Source organism: Pezoporus occidentalis, unplaced genomic scaffold (genome assembly GCF_034315485.1).
Source record: "Pezoporus occidentalis ecotype Australia unplaced genomic scaffold, CSIRO_AGI_Poc_V1 ctg129, whole genome shotgun sequence".
Taxonomy (NCBI): domain Eukaryota; kingdom Metazoa; phylum Chordata; class Aves; order Psittaciformes; family Psittacidae; genus Pezoporus; species Pezoporus occidentalis.
Genome location: NW_026913092.1, coordinates 3,510,460 through 3,537,146, shown reverse-complemented (window position 1 = coordinate 3,537,146; position 26,687 = coordinate 3,510,460). Strand labels below are relative to the sequence as shown.

At 35.7% G+C, this 26,687-nt stretch overlaps 1 protein-coding gene across 16 annotated transcripts in view; it reads left to right on the top strand.

Annotated features, from left to right (window-relative positions):
• DMD (dystrophin) overlaps positions 1–26,687 on the top strand; it is a 1,213,044-nt gene that overhangs the window by 647,270 nt on the left and 539,087 nt on the right. For all 16 annotated transcript variants that reach the window (XM_062608089.1, XM_062608087.1, XM_062608095.1 and 13 more), the window contains one exon: positions 10,245–10,395. In XM_062608089.1, coding sequence (XP_062464073.1) covers positions 10,245–10,395 — 151 coding nt within the window. The remainder of the gene's footprint in view (positions 1–10,244; positions 10,396–26,687) is intronic.

The following is a 26,687-nucleotide window of genomic DNA, read 5'->3' as shown; positions in this document are numbered from 1 at the left end:
ATAAAAAGCAAGTTTGTAAATACCAACACTCTAAAAAGACTTACCAAGGTTTAATAGTGCTGAAAAATAACCTTTCTGTCTATAGTTGAAGTTTTTGTTTGTGGTTGTTTTTTTTTTCTGTTTTGCTAATTGGTTATTATCTAAGATATTTTTGTTAAACATCGAATAGATATTGTAAAGTATTTTATCTAAACAGGCTCTTTATGACTCAAAAATATTTTCCTCTGGTTAGCAATATGATGCATGCTCTCTGTTAATACAATTTTCTTTGCTTTTCCACTTCTATAATTTCTGTAAGATTCATCAACATTGTAGTTTCACAAAAATAAAGGTGTTTACTATATGCTATTCTTGAAATCAAGACCTAGTAACTGTTACTTAGACCTAAGTTTCTCATCTCAAATGAATTTTCCAAATGAAATTGAAAAAGTGTTTTAAACAAAATTTTATTATATATTTTTAAAAACCCCAACCACTTATTAAAACGGCTTTTAACTGACTGAAAAACTGTAAAAGGTAAAAAACACCTACTGCAAATATAGGCATCAATATTTTAAGAAGATAATGCTAAGTACTCTGTTATTACTAGGATTTGCAGCACAACAGGGAAGTCTAATTTTCTTATGCCAGAATATATATTTCTGTACACATCTGTCACACCTTAAACAGGATAAATAACATCTTTCAGGCTCAGAGAGTCAACAGCCAGCATTAACTTGTATCATCAGTTTTCTGTTATTGCTCCTGCTCTAAAGCCACCATTGTAGGGGGATTATGAGGTAGGCAGTGGAAATAAAGAATTGAACATGACAATTTTGGAAGATAAACCAAGTTTTATTACAGGCTGAACTAAGAATTCTGTCATTAGAAATCATATGATTTAAGTACTTCATAGTAATTGCAGGGGAATACTGAGGAGACATTCTGTAATTTATACCTCCAATATTGCATTACACATACTTATGCTCTGGGCCAAGAATTCACTGAAATTAATTTTAAAATTTATTCATTATTATGGTAATTTGAGGAACTTGTGAGGAATTTTCATCCAACTAGTTATGATTTGTCATGTCTTTTTAATGCTGGGTCTTGCACCTTGCATCCGGGTTATAGAAACTGTCATCAAATCCTGTCCCAGAATGGATCTGAACTGCAGCAGAACCTGGAAGCCAGAACATGCTGCTAGGTTTCACTGGTATTGACTTAGAATACATCCTCAAGTATTTTAATTTGAGGCAGGATCACACACTGAAAAGTGTACTAGATTAGGTTCTGATGAAACCAGCCAGGCCAAGTTGGATGGGGCCTTGAACAACCTGGTCTAGTGGAAAGTGCCCCTGCCAATGACAGGGGTGTGGAACTAGATGATGTTTAAGGTCTCTTCCAACCCAAACCATTCCATCATTCCACCTGTAAGAGGCTGTCTCCTGGAGCCTGTCCAATGCACTCCAGCAGTTACTGGGTGCTTGGTCTGTCTGGGCAGGGCAGATGGGCTAACACTGCTGTGATCTATGTTAGCTTCCCCACATTCCAGCTGCCGCCTTATAGACACAGGATTTTGAAGAGCAGTGGAAATATTTCCTCAATGTGTTGTTTGAACAGCAGCACACTGGTTGTCTCAGGCTTCAAGCTGTGGTGGTAGAAGTCACTGGAGCTGTGCAGAAGGAATGTTAGAGAGTGCCAGGGCAACCGTGAGGCTGGGTTAGGAGACTGCTGGCAGGGAGCTGAAGGACCTATCCCAGTGGCCTCCACATGCCTGGAGGTGCTGAGTAGGCCAGTGAGCATGGGTGCCATGGGCATACTGACAGTGTAGCCCAGGTCAGGGCTCTGAAGCCCTGGACAGAAACCGTGGGTGAGGTTTCTCACAGTCATTTCTCTCCATGTATCTGGGCTCTTCAAAGCCTGAAGAAAGGTCACCTTGCTGTGCCATGTCAGACAAGGCCTTAAGCAGGCCAGACCTTCTGTGGTGGGGGAAAAAGCCTGGAGATGCAGGGCAGTAGAAGGGAAGGTCCCACAGTGCCTTGACAGCAAATCAGAAACGAATGTGATTTTTTCCACCTAAATTTCATTTTATCAGATGGATGCTACCATAGGGTGGGTAATAATAAGGCGCTGGAGCACCTGCCTAGAAGTACAGTGTGTGTTGCCATCTATCATGAGGATGGAATGTGTGCATACCCTTTACATGCAGGCAGGAACACTAGTTTGAATTTCTGTAAAACCAAGCCACTGTTCATTTCATGTAAAATGTTTGATTTGGGCATTTCTCATTATGCTAATTTTTGACAGTTTCACTTTGGCAAGCTATTAAATTTGCAGTTTTCTTATCAATTGCATTAAATTTATTTTATATAAGGGAGTTGTAATATGCTACTCTTTCAACTAGGTCATAATCAAGTACTTCTTTATTTTCTCTAGGGAAATGTTACCTGTTTTTAATCCAGGTTACTAGGCAAAGGTCTTTAAAACACGTAATTTTATCTCTTTCTGCTGAAGGAAACCTTAAGAAAAAAAAAAAAGGTGGAATTTTGAAGTTCAAATTTATATGCATAGTAAATAATTTTCTTTAGTGTGGTAGAAGAATGTCTTGTTTATAAATCATATGGGGAGTTTCTTTTTACACTGTTGACACATGGAGTCCATTAGAGCCCAATAGTGCTTTTGTATAATTATTAATTGTAAATGGTTATTAAGTTTACTGATCTCTCATGAGTCATGAAAATGAATTTGTATGTCTAAAAACAAACAAAGACTGACATGATCTTGCTTTTTTTAGCCAATTTAATTGTCATTGTCTTTGGTACAATGATTGATACTGAATGGTATGATATCAGTAACTTTATGATGGGAAATTAATTTGCAGAATACTGGGACAAGAACAATAATCTAATCAATACAATTCACAATACAAAAATGTTTATAATTTATAATGTAATGTATTTATAATGTAATTGTAATTTAGAATGTTTTTAATTTGTATATAATGCTGCAGAACCTACTTCCTGGGAAGAGAGGAGAAATTACATTTTCTAATGATGGATGACACTCCTATAGTTATTTTGGTTGCAGTTTATTTTTTATTTCTGATTATCTGCTATTTTGTTGATGAAAAGCAGGTTGCAGGAGTATGGATAATAGAATATGTACAGCTCAGTTGTGAACCAGAATGGACCTAAAACAAAATCTGGGAGCAAGGTCTAGATGTATTAGTGTCTAAAATGACTTCATCACTTTTGGTCCAAATGCAGAGAGGATATGTAAATTAAGCATAGCTTTATCACTCAAAAGGCATGAATTCTGTGAAATAAAATGAAAACATCAAAACGTCTGAAAATGGGTTAGCTGTTTCTTTAAGCAATTTAATTGTAGAAGTTGCATGACAAAAAAAAAGTTTTCTTGCTTTATTATCTGTAAGAATGGCCTTAAGTATTAAAGTTAATGCTCTCACATACTAATACATAATTATTTATATTACTTTGATGTTTTGTGTATTTTTACAAGGTGCTATTTGTGCTGAATCAAGTTGACAAAATTGCATAATTTGTAGGTTAATATTAGCATAATCCTACAGTACATTATTTAGCAACAGTATAGAAATTAAGTTTCTATTTTTCCAATAGGCTGGAGAGTATGGAACTCTGTCTGGGGACACGTGAGTAGTACACAGAGAGTTTGTGGGACAGGGTTAAAGGGAATATAGCTATGAGAGACATTACTGTGGGGATCTGTTACAGACCGCCTGATCAAGGAGAACCTGCGGATGAAGCACTCCATAGACAGATAGGAAAAGCCTCACGCTCACAGGCCCTTGTTCTCATGGGTGACTTCAACCACCCTGACATCTGTTGGAAGGACGGTACGGCCTGGCACAAGCAATCCAGGAGGTTCCTCAACTGTGTGGAAGACAACTTCCTTCTGCAAGTAATAGAGGAGCCAACAAGGAGAGGTGCCATGCTTGACCTCATGCTCACCAAAGGGAAGGGCTTGTTGGAAATGTGACTCTCCAGGGCAGCCTTGGACGCAGCGATCATGAGATGCTCGAATTTGAGATCCTCGGGACAGTGAGAAGAGCGTGCAGCAAGCGCACTGCCCTGGACTTCAAAAGAGCAGACTTTGGCCTATTCAGGAACCTGCTTAGTAAGGTTCCATGGGATACAGCCCTAGAGGGCAGGGGGGCCCAAGACTGTTGGTTGATATTCACGGATCACCTGCTACAAGCTTAGGAGTGTTGCATCCCAACTAGAAGGAAGTGCAGCAGGAGGGCCAGGAGACCTCACTGAATGGATAAGGAGCTGCTGAGGAAAATTCAATTGAAAAAAGAGGCTTATAATAAGTGGAAGCAAGGACAGGCAACCTGGGAAGAGTACTGGGATGTTGTCCAGGAAGCTAGAGACCAAGTTAGAAAAGCCAAGGCCCAGTAAGAATTAAACTCGGCTAGGGATATAAGGATAACAGGAAGGGATTCTACAGGTACCTAGCAAATAAAAAACAGACTGGGGAGAACGTAGGCCCCCTCAGGAAGCTCTCAGGAGAACTGGCTACGCGGGATTTGGAGAAGGCTGAGGTTCTGAATGACTTCTTTGCCTCGGTCTTCACTGGGAAAGGCTCTAAACAAACCACCCAAGTCTTGGAAGGCAGACTGTGAGAATGAAGACCTTGGGTCCACTGTAGGAGAGGAACTGGTTCGAGACCATCTTAAAAATCTGCACAAGTCCCTGGGTCCTGATGAGATCCATCTGTGGGTCCTGAAGGAGCTGGCAAATGAAGTTGCTGAGCCACTGGCCATCATATTTGAAAAATCACGGCAGTCAGGTGAAGTTCCCGATGACTGGAAAAAGGGAAATATAACCCCATTTTCAAGAAGGGGAAAATGGATGACCCAGGGAATTACAGACCAGTCAGTCTCACCTCTGTGCCTGGCAAAATCTTGGAGCAGATTCTCCTGGATGGCATGCTAAGGCACATGAAAATCAACAAGGTGCTTGGTGACATCCAGCATGGCTTCACTAAGGGGAAATCCTGCCTGACCAATTTGGGGGCCTTCTATGATGGGTCTACAGAACTGATGGACAGGGGTAGAGCAGTTGATGTCATCTACCTGGACTTGTGTAAAGCGTTCGACACTGTCCCACACGACATCCTTGTCTCTAAATTGGAAAGACATCAATTTGATGGATGGACCACTCAGTGGATAAAGACCTGGCTGGATGGCCGCACGCAAAGAGATGTGGTCAGTGGCTCAATGTCTGGCTGGAGACCAGTAACGAGTGGTGTTCCTCAGGGATCGGTGTTGGGACCGGTCTTGTTTAACATCTTCATCGCTGACATGGACAGTGGGATTGAGTGTGCCCTCAGCAAGTTTGCTGATGACACCAAGCTGTGTGGTTCGGTTGATACCCTGGAGGGAAGGAATGCCATCCAGAGGGACCTTGACATGCTTGTGAGGTGGGCTGATGCCAACCTCATGAAGTTTAACCATGCCAAGTGCAAGGTCTTACACTGTGTCGGAGCAATCCCAGGCACAGCCACAGGTTTGGCAGAGAAGAGATTCAGAGCAGCCCTGCAGAGAAGGACTTGGGGGTGTTGGTTGATGAGAAAATGAACATGAGCCAGCACTGTGCGCTTGCAGCCCAGAAAGCCAGCCATATCCTGGGCTGCATCAAAAGGAGTGTGGCCAGCAGGTGATCCTGCCCCTCTACTCTGCTCTTGTGAGACCCCACCTGGAGTACTGTGTGCAGTTCCAGTGTCCTCAACATAAAAAAGGACATGGAACTGTTGGAACAAGTCCAGAGAAGGGCCACAAGGATGATCAGGGGACTGGAGCACCTCCCGTATGAAGACAGGCTGAGGAAGTTGGGGCTGTTCAGCCTGGAGAAGAGAAGGCTGTGTGGAGACCTCCTAGCAGCCTTCCAGTACCTGAAGGGGGCCTATAGGGATGCTGGAGAGGGACTCTTCATTAGGGACTGTAGTGATAGGAGAAGGGGTAACGGGTTCAAACTTAAACAGGGGAAGTTTAGATTGGATATAAGGAGGAAATTCTTTCCTGTTAGGGTGGTGATGCACTGGAATGTGTTGCCCAGGGAGGTTGTGAATGCTCCATCCCTGGCAGTGTTGAAGACCAGGTTGGACAAGGCCTTGGGTGATATGGTTTAGTGTGAGGTGTCCCTGCCCATGGCAGGGGGGTTGGAAGTAGATGATCTTAAGCTCCTTTCCAACCCTAATTATTCTATGATTCTATGAATATGATTAATAAGATTGTATGTCTCTAACAATAGTAATTTCCAAGATATAAATAATGGCTTTTAGGAAAGTTTATAACTATTCATGTTTTTTTTTCATGCGGCTGACTGACTGTGAAGTTTTGCTAAAGCAGAATGTATCACAGAAGTGGGTTTCCTAGTTTACGAAGGGATGTTATCAAAATATCAAGGAATTAATTGAAACACAATGCAAAATTAAGATTTGGTTTACAACAACAAGCCAATAACCTTTTGTAATCCTTCTCATGTTTGTGACTTTTGTGTATTATCATAGAAGCATAGAATCATATTCAAAGGTTTTTCCTGATGCCTCTGCATAGCTTATTTAAAATTGCAACTTTGGGACACAGAACATCAAGTTCAGTCCCATTGTATAGAGTTCCACTGACAGCATATCTAAATTGTCATCTGTAATTCATTGTGCAATATCATGTACAGTGCTAACAAAGAATATTAAATTTTGCTTATAGCTATTCAAGTCCAAAGGTTTAGTAAAATGATAATCTTTGAAGAAAGGAAATTACCAATATTTTTATGACTTAATGTGAATTGTGCATATTAGCTCAGCAGTTGTCTTTGGTTGCCTTTTTACTTTCTTGGTTTCCAAAGGCAAAACAAATCTATTATGTGCTAAAGAGAAAAAAGAAATCACACCCTCAAGTCATTGATTAACACTTTTCCTGCTGGTGTGTCAGTGTCTATAGAAAAAGATAATGCCAGTGTTCCATATGTTTTTAAATTGTCAGCCCATATCATGTTAGAGAAATAAGGTTACCTCACTACATGTCAGAGCTCATGTACAATGCTTACACCCTTTGTAATGTATACAAGTCATACATTCTCATCTGGAGTCTGTATGGAACCTAATGCTTGGCTTCATGGTGCCCTCTTGTAACTTCTTATCGAGCATATGCTCAGAAAAATATGAGAGGACACATCAAAGAGGAAAAACTGCTGAAATATCAGACAATCACCTACTATCCACACCACTTACTTTCACTTACACCCATCAAAGGGAAAGGAATTAAGAAGGTAAAGATACAAACAAATGGATATACTGGGGCTTTTTAGCTCAATGGCTTGTCCATGACAGCAGATAAGGGTGGATCCCCAGGCAAAAGTATGCAAAAGGCAAGGTCTGTAATGACACTTTCATAACCACGCAACTATGTGCTTGAGGATTCCTGCAACAGACATAGCCTTTCTGAGTTTTTATAGACCTCAGAACATCCGTCTTTTATGAATTCAGTTATTAATTTTTACCATCTACTTTCTCCTGTGCAGCAACTTAGCTGCTCAGCATTTGTAGTTAATTAGCCTTCTCCTTTTGTGGGTTCTGAATTTGCCACATGGTGACAGGATTGTAAACGATAGACAAAAGCCTCTTTGGCTTTTTTTTTTTTTTTAATTTTAAAAAGGTATCTGAAGTAGTAGTGTATGTAAAAGGATTTAATACACAGATTTAGCAGGGGAATCTCTCTTAGGTATACCTGGGAGAGGTATCCCATAACACAATGTGAGCATAAAGCTGCACGGTGATGTCCCCTTTCACCCCTCGTATTGAATGGACCTGCATCTGCCACTACAGCAACAACTGTATCTTCTCTAATCTTTGTAACAATAAGTTACAATGTTAAGTACAGTTAATCACTGAAAGACCATTGCAATTTATTGGATTTGTCTTCCATAAATCTCCTCTATTTTTTACTGATACTTAGTATTAGTTTATACATACTATACTGAAAGCAACAAGTTTTCTTAAGACATGAGTAATAAACACTGGTATTTAAACTTGTGAGTTTTAAATATGCGTATCTTCCCACTGCAACTTCCCTCTCTCTTCTCCTCGCAACTCTTAATATCCAGAGCAAAGGGATGGATAATGGAGAGTGACAGGAGATTCAATTTGCAAGTGCTGGAATGCAAATTCAATGTTACTAATATCAACCCCTACTGCATATTTGCATTTAAGCTGCTGATAAACTTCCTCATGCTGAGAAGAGTAATTTCATTTTGTGAGGAAAGGGAGGAAAGCTGTTTTAATGTAATGTCCAAAATCAGAGTGCATACTGGACCAAAAGAAATCGATTTTAACTTTTATTTCCTGTGTGATTTTTTACAATGTAAAATATTTTTTTTCCTTGTAGTTCAGAGCAAGCTGTTTAAAAAAAAAATAAAAAAATTATAGTGTGCCTTTTGATTATTGTTTGACTAGTTTTGAAAAATAAAGTATGATAAGCAGCATAAATGATCACAATCATTTTAATAAATAAGTTAGGTAAGTGACTACAACTTTTAAAGGATCTATAGTCTGTTTGCTTATATTTTCTTCTAAAAATTTTTAAGTCATCATTACAATGAAAGACATCATCTGTATTCTCTGATAGTAATGTGATTTTATTTGGTGAATTAAACTCTTTAACATTCAAACAATGAGTTTTTTCTATTCAGAACCAGATTACTTCCTAGAAAAATAATTCACCATCTTTGTTTTTATTCTTTAAGTACACCCTAAAACCTATTATAATCACATAAAGGAGGATTAGTAACCTAAACAACAGTAGCATGTTTAATTATGATCTGCTAACAAAACATTTTAGCTAATCTCTGATTAACGATCACATTTGACAGCAACTGAAAACATAGGATAACTGAATTCATTAAGACTATTCCATCAGAAAAAAAACAAAAACAAAAACAAAAACAAAAAAAAAAAAAAAAACAAAACAAACAAACAAAAAAACACCAAAATCTGTCTTCGTTTCTTTAGTATTTGGCAGTGGCTAAGGCAAACAGATCTTGAACCAGAAGATCAATCAGTCACTCTGGACAAAAATAGAGTATATCTTCCCAAAGTGCCAGAAGCACTCACACAACTTTTTATGTAGTGGACTGTAGACTTGCATACATGGTAGTAATATTTGTCATTCTTGCTTATTGTACAAAACCATATTTTTAATATGTTTTGTGTCAAGCATCCTTGTATTTCAGGCATTTATATTTCTGCATGTTTATCAAATACTTGAAATGAAACATACATAGAAGGCTTTAATAAAGGGTCCTTTTACACAATACAAGTAGAATTCCTTTTGAAGAGAGCTGCATTTTCTTTGCAATAATGATAAATGGACATTTGTATCCATTGAAAGGCTGACAAAATAAGTTTCTCTCAATAAAACTAGAGCTGAATTGTAGTATAGGACTAGAATACTTTGGTATAGTCTCTCATTACAGCAGTTTCCATTAAAAAAATAGTAATCTTTTGCATCTCTGTTACATATAATATTACAGTTCATTTTTCTACCAAAATAAAATCCTTTAATCATCCTTTCATGTTTGGAAGTAAGGATTTAAGAATCTGTCTACTGATTTTTTATCCTTTGTCTTATGATATGGTAGGTCAGACATACCACAGATATTTTAAACTATTTTCTCTTTGAAAAGGGGTCTAAAAATCATTTAATAGACATAACACATAGCCAGTATGTTAGTCAACAGTGACTGTTTGCAGTGTTCGTAGCTACAGCAAATTACTAAGGAGCATTAGGAGCCTTTTATCAGCACTGGTGTTTTTTTTTCATGCTAGAATCTAAGTACATTGACAGAGATATACCCAGTTACACTGGGGCCTGTGGGTGTTGTAGCTATGACGTGAGTTAGTATGGCTTAATGAAGGTGTAAATTGAAAACGTGTTTTAACCATGGAATTAATTTGAAATATTGAAAAGGATTAAAAAATCAGTAAGACACTGATTTATGACACATATGCTTAATGATAACTTCAGAATGTTCAGAAATACTACCTTGTTTCCATTTGATGTAACATTTAGAAATGTTACTACATGATCCCATCAAGATCATACCAAATCTAAACTGAGAGATCCAACATAATTATTTTACTTTCTTTTTTTGTCTGTAGTCAGTATGTGAATAAAGTATCAATAGGCAGTTAAAGAGTCATTTGATCTTCTTTTATACTTTCAGACGGTTTGACAAATCTTTGGAAAAGTGGCGGCTTTTTCATTGTGACATGAAAGGCTTTAATCATTGGCTGTCTGAAACTGAAGAGAAGCTGTCAAGAGCGCAGATAGAGGCTGGAGATGTGGGTCATATGAAAACCAGCCAATTTCTCCAGGTATGATTTGATTAACCGATTTCCTGTTTTTTCTGCAGTGAATAGAAATTTGCAGGTGTGGATACTCTTCATAGTTTTGCAGTTCATTTAAGGAGGATTTCTAGGTGTCCAGTGGTAATTTTGGTCAAATATTTTCAATGTCCTTGTTAACTAAAAAATTTCAGTAGTTTGTTTTAAAAAAACATTTTTTAAAAAGATAACATGGTTTATTGTGGTACTTCTGTGGTTAAATCTTTGGTCTTTCTTTAAAGTGCTAATTTCTATTTGATACTTATGACCAGCAGAAGTATCAGACTTAATTTTAAAAACTTGTGGAAGAAATGTGATTAACCATTGAGCTGTACAAGGAACAAGCTATACAAGCTGTATATGGAACCAGAGATGTTCCATGAACTGCATCTTACCAGTATCACTTATTTTGCCTGTTTCATGTTTTAATCAAAGAACCTTGAGGATGCTTTTTGTGAAATGCAGTGTGACAGAATAACTATTTAGTTCCTATATGTCCAGTTCCAATTTGTATGCTTTTCATCTTCCAGACTTTTTGAGGATCATAAGGACAATAATGTCTCTAGTTTCTTGGTAGTTTTATTTCATTTCCCTCTTGTATGATTGAAGTGGTAATGGGTATGAAGAATTAATTCTAAACTGATGTTTTGTAATTCGATAGGTTCACCTGATTAACATGATTTGACTAGACTCTGGATTGATGCTTTAAATTACTACTTATGCATAAGAAAAAAGATCCGTTAAACTTATAGGCATTTGTACATATGAATTGCTGGATTGAATTACTGGATTTCAGGTTGAAAGAAATAAGGTCTATCTAATATTAAAGGTGCAGTTTTATTTTGAAAGCAAAACTAATCTACTTTTTGGCCTACAGTTAAAAAAAAACAAACAACTTGTGTCCCTTTTTTTAATTTTTAATGTCAACTTTTTAAGAGTCAGGCTGCTATTTATTGACTGTAAAATCACTGAACTGAAAAGGAAACCAAATCATGCCGTACAAGTGTAAAAATAAAGATATAACTGTTAAGTAATACATTAAGCTGAAGCAGTTAAAATAGCAGGTAAATATTTTTCTGCAAATGACTATGAATGCTTTGAACAGCAAAGGAGTTTAAGATCTGGCTGACAAAATAGGATGTCGTCGTCGTGGTTAAAGCCCAGCCAGTATTTCAGGACCATGCAGCCTCTGGCTCACTCACTCCCCCTCTTCTCCCTTCCTCCTTCCCCAATGGGAAGAGGAGGAGAGTCAGTACAATGTAAAACCTGTAGGTTGAGATAAGAACAGTTAATTGTTAAAGTTCAATTTACTACTACTACTACTAATAATAATAAGGACAGAGAATATAAAACTAAATGAGAAAGGGGGAAAAAACCCCAATAAACACAAGTGATGCATAATACAGTTGCTCACCATCCACTGGCTGACACCCATCCTGACCTGAGCAGCAGCCGGTCCCTTCCAGGTAACTCCCCCCAGTTTATATACTGGGCATGACGTTCTGTGAGATGGAATACCCCTTTGGCTAATTTAGGTCAGGTGTCTTTCTCTGCTTCCTCCTGGCTTCCCGTGCCCCTCCTTACTGGCTGAGAATGAGACCGAAAAATCCTTGATCAGGGTAAGCACTACTTAGCAATAGTTAAAACATCGGTATGTTATCAGCATTGTTCTCAGACTAAAGCTGAAAAACAGCACTGCACCAGCTACTAGGAAGAAAATTAACTCTATCCCACTCAAAACTAGAGCAATCATCAAGGAATTTAAGATGTTCTTTATTATGTATGTAAAGGGTAGCAGAATTTGTGTATTTCCACTGAAATTTCATCTCCCTTTCTCTGTCTCCCAGTTTTAAGCATTTATTTGAAAAACATATAAAATACCAAAGTAAGTCATGAGTATCTATGTAACAAATAGTAATATAGTGTCAGAAAGCCTTACCTTTTCTTCTCTTTGCCTCTGCCCTTAGTATCCTTGAGCAGCTTCAAATAAGCGCTTAGAAAAAACAAAGCAGATCTGTGGAAAAAACAATTGAATCTTTTTTTCTAATAACTTTCTAAAACATTTTCTTTCTGAGAAGACATTGATTTTTCAAAGCACCCAGACCAAGGTAAGCTGTATCATAGATGTTAAAAGTACACTGAGTGTGTAGCACATTTCACAATCCAAACAGATTAGAAACATTATTTTCTTGTCATCACTGAGAAAGAAGTTCATAATGAATTGAACATCCCACTGGCAGACTCTGAGATAATACCTTGTTATTCAGAAGCTTAGATTTCAGTGTGGAAAAAGACTACTTCTGTTTTACGTTTCCCTTTGACCTAGCCTCCTTCTCATCTGTTATCCATTTGTTATTTTCTCATGAAATATATGAGAACATTTTGAACATACGCTTGCAGGATGTATCTCTACCAAGTTTTTCTTTCTGCAGTCCATCAAGCTTTTTCTGTCTTCTTTTTCCCTTGTGTTAAAAATCGCAGGGTCACATGAATTTGTCTCTCAAGTATTTCATTTAGTTCAGTACAACAGATAAAGCTACTTTTCTAACAAAAATTCACATACTGTGTAAATATTCCAAATAATCTCAAGAATGTAGACCCAATATTAGTTAACATTTATTTGTTAAAGACTGTTTAGTCTGAAGTTGCCCTGTTCCCATTCTCTTCATTGGTTCTTTATTTTTCTGGGTCTAGTTTGAACAGTATTAGGCTTCTATGAGGCTGACAGAAAAGATCACTAGAATTTCCATTAGGTAAACAGTTAAAAGTGCTGAGGATTTTGATTTACTAGATTAGCAACTTGTTTTATTAATGAGATCATGCTGCTTAGTGAACCATATTCAGAATTAACAGGATTTGTTTGAAAATGCTTTCACAAGCAAGTGAATAGTCTTGTATTCAGCAAGGAACCATTTGCTGAAAATTAGAAAAAAAGGTAGGACTACTTTGGAAAAGTGAAGATTAATGTGTTCATTAACATTCAGTAAATACATAGAGCCAAATGTTAAAGTAAAATGAAACAATCAACAGTGTGATTAGGTGATTATGTTAATATAAGTTAAGAGGTAATTACATTATTTTAGGTGTATTTGGGGAAGGAAAGTGTGTTCCTTTTTGCTGCACAATGGCATGATATTAAACAGCATTTATGCATTACATATAATGTGAAATAACCTAATAATAGAATTGCTTCATTTCTGGTCATGAATACGTAAGTGTTCTTGTTGTGAATTTTTCACTAAGACATTTTGAGAACAGAACTTGTGGTGTTGAAAAGAAATATCACATTTTAGTTTTTAAGAAATTGTAATTGACTTGTGATTAGGAGACAGGGTTTAAAAGGATAGATATATAGATAGCAGATCACATAATCCCTTTGAAACATATTGAACTCTGTCTTGAAAGTACTTAAAGGGTTTTTTTTTCTCTCATTATTCTGACTGAAAGGTTTTCTCTTTGCTCCTTAATGCTTGGCAACTTTAAGTTCTTCAAATTCCTGCATTTGCATTTAGTTTATTTATTTTTGTTCTAAGACTGAGTTGTAATTCAATTTTATCTAGTTCCTGATTTTATCCCCTTCTGTTCTTATAGGCTGCAATCATTTTCCCTGTTGGATCTCATTTGGTAAACTAAAGCTGTAGGTTTCTAATCTGCTTTCATATGATAGCTAGACAACCTGACTCTTATTTCCTGTGCCTATTCCTCTTCCTGGAACATGAGTTCTCAAAATAGCACACTATTATCCAAACTGAAATACCATCCATACCATCATCAAGATAGCTCAGGTGCTATTTTTTATGGTTGAATCTTACCATGGCTGAATAGTAGAATATAATTTCATTTATGTATCAAAAATTTGTTATTTCAGTTTTTCCTTTGTGATATACCTTGCAGTCACAATCTACATTCCATTTCACACACAAAGAAAAAAGTACAGGTTGTACTGGAAATTAATGCTAGCAAAGAAGCAAACAAGAATTAATATTGAGCAAGGGGGCACAAGTGTGAAGGTGTTTGTGTGACATAGATAAATACTAAAAACTGTTTCAGAGCCAGATTGTCAAGTTACATTCCTCAATCATTACCTGAGAACTTAAAAATAATATTATTTAAAAAATATACAGCATCCAGAATATTTGGTTTTTACACTGTTATTAAAAATTGCTCAGCAGTCTATATTTAGTATCCACTTTTGGGTTTCATGTTTAATATTATTATTTTAGGTGGGGCATATTTTTAATATCAAAATAGTTAAGTTCTGATTTGAATTTTGAAGCAGTTTACGTGTGTTTATGATGTTCATCTACTGTCACTGCTCAGTGATGGGTAATTCCCACTAAACAGGCAAGGGCTGGACTTCAGGTTTAGTGGAATCATGGAATGGCTTAGGTTGGAAGTGAACTTAAAGATAATCTAGGTCCACCTCCCTGCCATGGATGGGCAGGAACACCTTCCACTAGACCAGATTGCTCAAAGCCCCATACACCCTGGCCTTGAACGCTTCCAGGGAAGAGGCATTCACCACATCTCTGGGCAACCTGCTCCAGTCTTTCATGATTCTCACAGTAAAGTTTATTTTCTATAGTTTCATTGATTAAAAAATATTATTACTATATAATTTTTAATATCTCAAGTATTACTTTCATTTGCAAGCATAATATCAAGAGTATCATGTTTCTTTTTAAGGTCACAGAGGACCTTAAATTATCAGTAGATTTTGAAATTATTGTGTGGTGGCCTTGTTAATTATACTCAGCCTTCTAAAGATACTGTGGATATAAAAACTGCTTGTAAGTTACAGATCTCTCTTAAATTGTTCATACATAAAACTGTTCAGAATTTACATTTTAAAATACTTATCCAAGCCTACAAAAGGCTTGTGAATGACTCATGCCTTCTCTAGAAATCCCTTCTACTGCATTATAATGTCAGGAACATCAAACTTTTGTCTTGTGGTTGTTTAAAGTAAAAAGAGAAAATCAAGGCTTCAGCGCTGAAAGTCATGGTCATGCTAATATTTTCTCTCTTTTATATATAAATTGGATTATATGGATATAGATGAGTTAATAACCATAAATTTAAACAGTTCTGTCTGGAATAAAGCACAAATGGAATCAGAAGATGTGGGAGAAAAAAAAGTGCTTCAGTGCTTGAGGCCATATATTCTCATACCATGAAAATGCAATGGTGAGTGGGTGGATAGTTTACCCTGTTTTCCCCCAAATATAAAACTTCTAAAAATATTATTATATAATTATCGTGGCTAGAATTTTTTAGATTTTTTTTTTATTTTAGATTAATTTCCTTTTACTAAGTGATAAAAATTATGCCAATAATCTCCAATTCTCGTTCCAGTTGGGATTCTATTTGGATTCCAATGGTTCAGTTTTGTTCCATTTGGATCGATTTTGTTCCACCTGGTTCAGTCTTGACTAGTGTGTTTTTGTGAATGAAACAGTAGAAATATAGGAAATTATTCTTTCTGGTTAGAGATGCTTGTGATTGCTTAATGATTCTACAAGAGAGAAAATATAGAATGTGGAATCGATGAGAAACCAATTTAGCTTTGTTTTAGAGGAATCTTTAATTAGACTCATCATGGTATGTACGACAGTGTCCTTCATATTTCAAGGGAGTATCTGGAAGAATATATATCTTACAGGAATTTATTATTAGCTAGTATTTTATTAATGCCAGAAGTACACAATCCCTTGCTATTATGTTAAAAACATTCTGACATCTTCTTCTTTTCTTTTTTTTTTTTTTTTTGTTAAGGTTCTCCTTATGGTTTACACATCCTCAGCACTTTGGGCAAATGTTCTGAACTAAGCACTAAAATGTTCTAAGCGTGATAATCAGCCTACGTGAATGCCATCAGTTCTTACTTACATATTGACTGGATCATTTATTCAGAGAAGCTTACTAGTTTTATTTTTATTATCACCTTCTTATCCAACATCTCTGAGTGCAGCATGCTACTGCCCCTAAGAAAGAAAACTTAGACTTAGAGATCCCATGGATTACAAGTTTTTGTCCTAAGGTCTCAGTAGCAATATTTCAAGTAATATACATGAACTTTGCATCAGACACCTGGGCCCTAACTGAGCAGAACACCTCTTTTTCTGATTTAAGGCAATCTTATAAACAAATTCATGGGCCTTTCTTGACTAAGTGTTATAGCAATGAAAAGACTTCATTTACCGTTAATAAGGGGAAGACATCACAATTCCTAGTAAAATATTTACTGCTTCTTTCTTATGCCAAGAAAAATATTAAATAATACTGCAATATTTTAAGTCATGCATTTTTGGCAATATAAAATTCCTAAAAAAAACCTTTCTTTTACTACTAAAAGGTTCTTCACAGTTGTTTCTACTAACAGAGTTGAAGAAATATCAAAACAGTTTACCCTGCATTTGTAGTAAAAACCTTTTCTTGTCATGTCAAGCTATAAGAAGTATTATTTCATAATTATATCAGTTACTTAATTCTTCTCTACTGCACACAGTGCTACATTATTCCTCATTACTAATTTAAAATATCCTATTAAAAGTTTTTAATTACTTTGTTGTTGCTGTTAGTGGAACATTAAAATGTCTGAAGACTCTGAGAAATAATAAATTTAAAGTTGCTTTTGTGGTTCTGCCTACTCTTACAGTATTAGATGACAATTCATAGCTTATATTTCAGTTTTATTGTAAAAGCTGGCATTGTTTATTCAGATAACCAAATTAAATCTTCTATAATTAAATATGATGCATTCTTCAAGCATTTCATTGTGAAACTTTTTGAAATTACTATTAGCACACCTAGCTGCTAGTGACTTAATTTTTATGTATGGCAAGAATGTATAAACGTGGGGGTTTTCTCTGTTTTTAAGAAAACAGTATTCTTGGACTGGATCAGTCAAACTTCCTGGTACCTGACTGCTTTGCTGTTTGGGGGATTCATTTTCATCAGTTCAAGTGTTATAGAATACTAGCACATGGGGATCTGGGAAAGAGATTGGTGTTTATACCCATTTTGCAAGCATTTTTTGTGTGTGTGCATAAAAAATAAAGGTAAAATCTAAAGGAAATGGAGGATGCAACTTCCTCATACTGATGAATTTGTCTTACTTTCAGGGCTACTCTGGACATTTATAATCAGTGACATACAATACACTTCAGATTCAGAAAATTTATTAATGCTTTTGTAATGATATAAATATAGTTGATCTGACGATGTCTTGGAAGTTTTGGGAAATGAGCAACTAAACTAATGTCTACTTTGAAGGAGGAGGATATTGCTTCTTTTGCCTAATGAAACATTTATCTGATTTGCTTTCATAAGTCTATACTCATAGTGCATCAGAGATCACTAAGGTGCATGATTAAATCTGTGGGTGTTGATGCATAGATGTGAAGATAAGACAAACTTATGGGACTTGAACTGTGTCACTTAATGACTGATCAGCCTGGGAGTCTTTCTAGGTCTTCTGATGTGAATAATTAGCCATTAAAAAATACTAACATAAAACAATCAGGGAAAGGTAAGCTTTTAGGAAATAACTTTCTCTATATGTAGTTACATAAATCAGTACAAATAGGTCTTGCTGTGGCCATTTTCCCAGATAGCTTTGTTAATCTTATTTAAAACTTCATTGCAACAGATTTTGCAAACTCTATCAGTCGTACAAGCTTTCATTGCCATCTTATTTTAGACTAAAACCATAAAGTACAGTCATATAGTAAACATTCAGGTTAATGTTATGTTGTTTTAAAAAGTGAACTGCTTAAGAAACCAAACCTTATTATAAAAATAATATAAACCATATTATAAAAACCTGCATTATGAAAACCTTAATGTTTATATGGAGCAGACAGCAAAAGATCAGCATCTGCCCCTAAACTGTCTAAGAAAATACTTCAGCTAAATTTACTTTCCTAATTTTGGAAGCCAATTTTCATCAGGTTGTGATGAGCTATCTTTTGTCTTCTGCTCTTAGGTGTATTACACTAAGTGCCTTTTTACTGACAACCTTTATAGGCACCTTTGTGGAGGTGTCTGTTTGTCTGTTAATATAAGGTGTCAAGGATGAGTTAGGTATGATTTTCAACAGTGATGAGTGGATATTGAAGAATGGAGGTTTTGGCTAGACTACTTTATTGTTCATTTCAGATAAACTTGTCAGTTCATTTGTTTCTCCAAGATACTATGGTATGTTACATGGAGAGATAGAATGCCATCAGCAAGCTCAGGAAGTGTGGGCTGGACAGGTGGACAGCAAGGTGGATTGAGAGCTGGCTGAATGGAAGGTCTCAGAGGGCTGTGATCAGTGGCACAGAGTCTAATTGGAGGCCTGTAAACTAGCAGTGTTCCTCAGGGGGCAGTACTGGGTCCAGTATTTAACTTATCCATCAATGACTTGGATGAAAGGATAGAGTGTCTCCTCAGCATATTTGCCAACAATATGAAACTGGCTGATATCCCAGAGTGCTGTGCTGTCATTCAGAAGGATCTAGACAGGCTGGAGAGATGGGGAGAGAGGAACCTTTTTAGATTCAACAAAGGAATAACCCCAGGCACCAGGACAGGCTGCTGGAAAGCAACTTTGCAGAGAGGGGCCTGGGGGTCCTGAGGAACAACAAGTTGTCTGTGAGCCAGCAGCAATGTGCCCTTGTGGCCAAGAAGAACAAAGGTATCCTGAGCTACATTAGGAAGAGCCAGAAGCTTGAGGGAGGTGATCCTCTCTCACTACTCATCCCTGGTGATGCCTCACCTGGAGTGCTGTGTCCAATTGTGGGCTTCCTAGTACAAGAAAGACATGGAGCTCCTGGAGCAATTAGCAGCTAATGACTGTGTGTCTAGACCACCTCTCAGGTGAGAAAAGACTGAGGGAGCTGTGTCTGTTCAGCCTGGAGGAGAAGGCTAAGGAGGGATCTGATCAATGTATATAAGTATCTGAAGGCAGGGTGTCAAGAGGATGGGTCCACTTCTCTTGGTGGTGTGGTAGGACAAGAGGCAACAGGCATAAACTAAAGCAGACGAGGTTCCACCTGAACATGACAAAGAGCTTCTTTGCTGTGCGGGTGATTGAGCATTGAAATAGGTCGCCCAGAGAGGCTGTGGAGTCTCCTTCCTTGGAGATTAATGTACTCTAGGAGATCTTGCTTGAGCAGGAAGGTTGGAATAGATGACCTCCAGCTGTCCTTTCTAACCTCAACCATTCTGAGATTCTGACTGTAGCAGGCATGAAAGTAGCAAGAAAGTGCTTGGATTATTTAAATAAAATATTTATTTCTACCCTGCAGCAAACTTCTAACATACTTCTTTCTACTTAATTTTTGTATGTGAGATCCATCTCACTAAAACAGAGCCAGAGTAGGCACCTGTGTTACAGCTAGTTATCCTGATCTTCCTTTTTAGAAAAAGAACAAAAATAGACACTTTTAGAGTGAAGATCATCTGACCTTTCTGAGATACCCATAATATTTAAAAGTGAGCTGTGACAGTAATGGAAGTGTTGACTTCTGCAGGAAAAAAAAAAATATATATGTATATATATATATATATATATATATAATTGTGGGGATCTTTTTCAAAGAAAAGATGAGCAGTCATGAAAACATAAAAGCCTGAAAATATTTCAGAATGATTTATTTCAGGTGTACTTCTTCCTCCCTTGAATGCATTTCATGAGGTTTTGAATATTCAGGCATTACTAGTACTAGTGAACCAGCACTGATGCTAGCCAAAATGTATTACAAAGTAATGTAATTCATGCTGAAATAAATATCTTCTCATAACTGGACTAGACATTTTGCCACAGTACAAATATAATGTTCAGTGAATGATTCACTGCATGTAATAGAAGAGATTAAAAAAAAACATTTTAATGAATTGTATTTTCCAGTGTCTTTTGTGAACACTAGAATTATTGAAGCTAGGATGCCTAAAGATTTGTGGCTTTGTACTTATCTGTTGTTCCAGCTGAAATGTTCTCACTGTGGGGGGCTTTATAAGGTGTTTCTTTTTCTTGTGTGAATTCTCAGCTGTTTACTAAGGTCTACAATACAAATCTGTTCCCTAATTAGGAACTGAAAGTGTTTTTTGGTTTCCTGTTTTTCTTTATGTGGTTGCCTTTTTTAAAAAATAAATTATTAAATGTTATTATTTTTTATAATTCTAATCCTATATCAAATTACTTTAAAATAAATCAGAATATTCAAAAATACAGGGGAAAGTTAGGGTGGCAGACAGACCAACAGATAATCAGAGAGCTCAATCATATGAACTTCAAAAAATCAGAATATAAACTGGATTAATTATTTTGAAAAATAGAATGTTTAAAATTGTTTGATTTGTTTTGTTAAAGAGTTATCAGATATTCATTACCAACAACTGCTTGTCAGAAAACTTTTTAGATGGAGGCTACTTTTTACTTTTGTCCTGTTCAGAGCTCCCTGAAGAAATTTCATCTGTTTTGGTGCTCACATCATGCTGGCTTGCAATGGCGTATGCAGTTGATTTTCTTTATAAAACTAAAAAAAAAAAAGGAAAAAAAAGTCATATTATTTCACTAAAGCTTATGGCAGAATTTCATGACAACTTTAGATAATTATAGTAGACACTTTTTGATCTCAATCTTGTTGTTGTTGTTGTTGTTGTACTTCTACAGGCAGCAAATATATTACTTATTTACTCTTCTAAAAAAGGAACACAATACAGGTGCGCTGTAGCTTTTCACTCAAAATCTAAGCTTGCAATAGATTTAAAACCAACCAACCAACCAAACAAACAATATCCTACACATTTATTTAATCTGTTTGATTTTTCACAATGGAAGTGAGCCCACTAGAAAAAAAAAAAAATCTTGTATTTTATGGGTCTGAGTATTTTCCATTTGCTGAATATCTTCTAAATTCAAACAATAATTTTGCCTTGATGCTGATTAAAAAGATAAATAAATATGTTCTTTTGCTGCACCTATTCAGGCTACTTAAAAGCTTCAATTTTTGTTGCATGTTTAAGGATGTGTAATGTACTGTGATGTGCAAATTCATTTATGCATCAACTTAACAAGAATGTAATAGACTATTGTACTCATCATATTACTATATTAAATTTGAGATGTGCATATATCAGAATTTTGCTGATTCCAGAACGGTTTCTTGAATTTTCTTTTGTTTTTTTGATGAAGGTAGCAAAATCTTATGGTACATTAATTTACACAGGACACTCCTGTCAAAAAAATGCTAGGAGAAGGGAAAGAAAAAAAAATGAAAGAGAACATATTTTGAACAGCTTTTCCATTATGCAATTACTTATTTGGATGGCAAATATCTACGAATTTCACAGTATTACAAGGTGTCTCACCATATCCCCTCAAAAGTGGATACTCGACATCAGTCATTATTTGTATTTTTTGTGGTAATGTAGCATAAGAGAACATTTATAGAGGAGATGCACTGAAACTGATCAAGGTTCTGCTCTTGGGGTGCTATTAGAAGTTAAGCTAAAACATTCAGAAAACATTAGGAATGTTTCTGAATTGCAGGATCCTGAGATGAACAGAGGGCTCTCTGAATGTTAATTTCCTATTAGGTGGTGGAAATGGGATCTATTATTCACCTGTTATATTAGACAGTTCATACATTTTATTTTACTGAAAGCTGGAAATAGGTGCTGATTCTTTAATGTTAGGTGATCAGTATTATTTATTTGGGTTTTGTAATTTGTCAGCACCAGATATCTATGTTCTATTGCCTTCAATAGCAAGACAAGGTGGTTCTTTGTTCCCTCTTAGTGGCTAGACTTTAAGAAAATGTTAATGCCAGCTACTGTTTCTTTTTGCTAAAATATCTGGCTATTAATCTCTCACTATAAATCTCCTCCTTTGTCCATGGTTCAGTCCTTCCAGATGTCTTGAATGAAAACCAAATATTGTTCCATTTATGCAGTCTTTGTGGAGCCATTAGATCACAGTTTATTTCTGGACACTGTAAGATAAACTGAAAATTCTGATCACAAAAATTTTCTTTCTGTGCTTTTGCAATAGGCATAACACCTACCTGAAAGAGTTTGCACAAGACAATTTTCCCTTTAACAATTGTTTTTAATACCTGACAAAAAAAAAAATAATCTTTTCTGTGCATTGTATATAAATTTTGGGGGTTTATGGGAGGCTTTACTAATAAGCATTTATGTGATGTTTTTAGTATTGGTATTTTAGTAAACTGATGACTTTAAGAAAAGACACAACTATTCATATTTTGTTGTAAGTTTCTCTGAGGCTGAAAGCAGCATGAGAGACTTATGCTTGTGTATTGTATGAGTATTTGGTAGCTCTTGTATAAAAGTAGAGTAGATCTCAGGAACTGCTCCCATAAGATAAAATACTGCTGTGTTCTCTATTAGATTATAAAGGCTTCAGGACAAGAAATATTTGTCTGAGGCAGTGGGGTCTTAGTTTTAGCTCGGCTTCTTTTCAGGAGCTCAGAGCTACAATCATACTGATTGCAAATATTGCATTTGTGATCAATACAGAACAAAGTTTAGGAGTAGTCTGGAAATACTGATTGCAACTAGTTTTAACAATTTTGTGACTTACCTTGATGATTTTAGAATATTGTCAAAACTATATACTCCAATTAAGGTGGATACTCTAGCATACTGAACCCATAGGATGTATTATTTATGTACTGCTTTGATACCTGGGAGTCACACCAATCTCATTTGTGATGACTGACAGCATCTTTTTATGAGTTTTTTGTTAGACCTTACAGTACTACTGAGTGTTAGAGGATTTAGAGACACTGAGCAACTCACACACTTAGGAAAGTACCTTGTGATATTGCTGCAACCCTTAGCTGCCTCAGATAAAGCCTACTTTGGTACTTTCTCTAATTTACTATCACTGCTCTACTTCATTACCTCTTTTGTAACTGTAATGACTTCAGCAATGGCTTCTGTTTCACAAAACTGATGACTATCAGTCAAAACCCTTCTCCAACCCTGCCGTAAGCAAGGGAAGAGATCAAGTCAATGAAATTAGGCTGATAAACTTAACATCTTTGTATTCATTTGTTTGTTGTAAAAGGGAAAGAAATGTCATGACCCAACACAGTTTGTTTTAAAAATATTAACAGAGAAGCAATTTATTCTGGTGATTTGATGTTTTTGCTAGAGGAAATCATGGCTTTGGAGCATGGCAACATTGATACTTTGAAAATCCTGAATTATTAATCAGCAAATATCAAATAGAGGTAATGTTTACAGTATAGCCAAAGCTTGTTGTGTTATTGAGGTGGATCTGTTAAAATTACTACTGTGGTTTCTTTCATAATGGATGAGACTAATAAAAAAAGGACTTTATGGTGGTCCACTGCAAGCTTTAAGAAAGTTAGAGGAATACATTTATCATCCTAATAATAATTTTAATATAAAAGTGAATCACTTAACAAGGAGTACTTTTTTTGTATGTTGTTTTGTTTCTCTAGAATCCCCAAAAATCATGACAGGGGCAGTTCCATGGAATATATTGAATATTTCATATTGATAAACCTTAAACTGAAAGCTGATGGATTTTATTTTTTTATTTATACTTAATTTATATTTGAAGAGCTACTGACACTGTATCTAGTTTACCATGTTTTCCTGTGGTAGAATTCCAATTTATTTGTAAAAACTACAGTAAACACTAGAATTAAAGTTTTTCTTTTTTTTTTTTTTTCACATATTCATAGTAAATTTTTGCTTAAATACACACAGAAATTAACAGGTTTTGCAATACTGTTTACTGTATGACTAAACCTAATGATTTGGTGTTCCTGACTTTGTCCATCTTTTAAAATATCTTTCTTGTACTGCAGGTGCAGAATTTCAGTGACAGCTATATTTGAACAAAACATAGAGAGATCGTAACCTCCTCATTTCTTTATATGCCTTCAAAAGATTTTCTAACTCATTTGTGTCACAATGAAAACTCCAGGCATAAATGATTCTTTACCACTTTCCTCTGTCCACTCTTATCTTGCTTTAAAATCTTTTTCAGAATTGATGTTTTCCATTATAAGAGTCCTTAAGGCTGTGAGCAAGTTTTGTAGTCTTTACTCCTAGAAGTAGACTGTATTTTCATTCGTACTGATGCATGTGCTGCTTTGTTTTCTCTTTGTTTATTAACTGATCTACATTTCTCAACCCGTGATGAGTCCTATGCATCAACTATATATCACCTAGTCTTCAAAATCTTTAAGGCCTTTATTCTGCGTTCAGGGCTAATTTGCTTCCCCCCTTCCTCCCTCTCCTCCACTCCCCATTACAATTTAAAGTAAGAATAGATTTTATGCAGATTTTGAGTTCTGTCAGGTTCCATCAGATTTTCTGAAATCCTTGGAGACTAGTCAATGTAAAGGCAATGTTTACTTAAAAAAAGCCAACCATTTATGTCAGTGTAAGCTTTGAGAAAAAAAAAGAACATCAAGAATTTAAAATTAGCAAAGTTAAGACTATTTAATAAATATTACCATTATTTTGATACTAGAACATCAGTCTGGACTGAGATTAAATTTAAAGTATGCGGCAGTGAAAAGTTAGGAACATTGCTTTACCCTCATTTCCCCAGATAAGTTATTTTTAAAAGCAAATAACCTTCTTGTCACATATTCGTTTGGTAAATCTAAAACAAGTGGGATGAATTTAAAAATCAGGAAAGGAGGGAGGGCAGCAGTGACGACAATGGATATTGCTTGGTGGAAGTCACAGTCCTGTTTGTCTTGGGAAATTAGAGAACTAATCTGGTGATAATATTGAATGATTTTACCAGGTTTATGTTTGTTTCTTTTCAGTTGATTGGTTTCTAGGCAGCTGTCAGCAGACTTCGTATGCATTTTAAAGACATGATGTTTTCAGATACAACGTGTAGGGTAACCTTCTCACTGCATTTTCAGAACACAATCTTGGAACAAAACTTTTGTTCTTAATCCAATCTCTCTAATTAAAAAAATGCATACACCTTATATTTTGGCAGATAGACATTATGACTTATGAGGTATCTTGTCCTGCCTATATGGTTGGATCATTTGCAGTAATACTGTAAGTGACTGGGGGAAGAATAACACATTTAGGTATAAAAAATAACTGTAATAAAATGTAATTATCTCTTGACTGTTTAGTTTATTTGCAAAGCATCCTAGTCTACTTGACTCTTATACTGGTATCTTGGAAAAAAAAACGCGTGTTTTCTGGCAGCAGGACTGATTATATTGAGCACATGGCAGCAGGAGGAAAGCTAAAGATAAGCTTAGTGTACTTATTGTAAATATGTAAACTGAGATTAGATTTTATAATTAATGGAAAGACAGCAAGTGAAGTTATGTTCAATATGATCCTATTAAAAAAGTATAACTATGTTATAATATGATGGGATGATCCCCATTCTCTGAAGTTTATTTATGACCAGAATATTTGTAAAAGGCATGTATGCATATGCTATCCCATGTTTCTTACATCTGTTCTAAAATTGTTCACACTCCTCTGAAGACCAGTTAACAGCATAAAACTATGGAATAGTATTACAGAGAGAACCTCAGAATATAAGCTTAAATTCTCTTTCTAGAAGCTTGCAGTATGGTAAAATTTATTACTGGGTCTTTTAAGCGGCCTTATGAGTAATATCAGATGAAGAAAATAAAGCATCAGTTAAAATGTGACAAGTCTAGAAATTTTAGTTACTACCTAGCATTGAATTTTTTCTAAGTTGCATTTTAATATCAAAATGAGCATGATACAAGAACACACTGTACTTTATTATGCATTGTAGACCTGACAGAATTGTTCACAATAGCTAATGTGTAGACTGTTTTATTGTTTTGTTTTGGCAGTAGTTTCTGTGATAGAGAAAAAGGTATTCAAATTTGTTTAGAATTTTAGAGTCCTAAATAAGTTTCATTCTGTGTCCTTATGTTATCTTTGTATTATTCATAATACTCTCGGGATTATTAGAAGCAGTATATAATTATTTCTGAGTTAGTATCAACAGCTATTATATAATGTTGATCTAAAATCTGTTGAAGACCATTGACCTCAGAGGCAGTTTATCATGATGGCAGAAATTAATCATGTTAGCTACGCTTGATCTCATGAAGACAATACAAATTTAAAAACTGCATAAACAGGGGTAGGCAATGATTTTGAGTATTACTAGATTGTCATATCATAATAGCTTCATAATAATTAGGCACATTAAGCAAGTGATGAAGTGATATAACAGTAGATGAAGTAATTATTTCCAAAATTCTGCC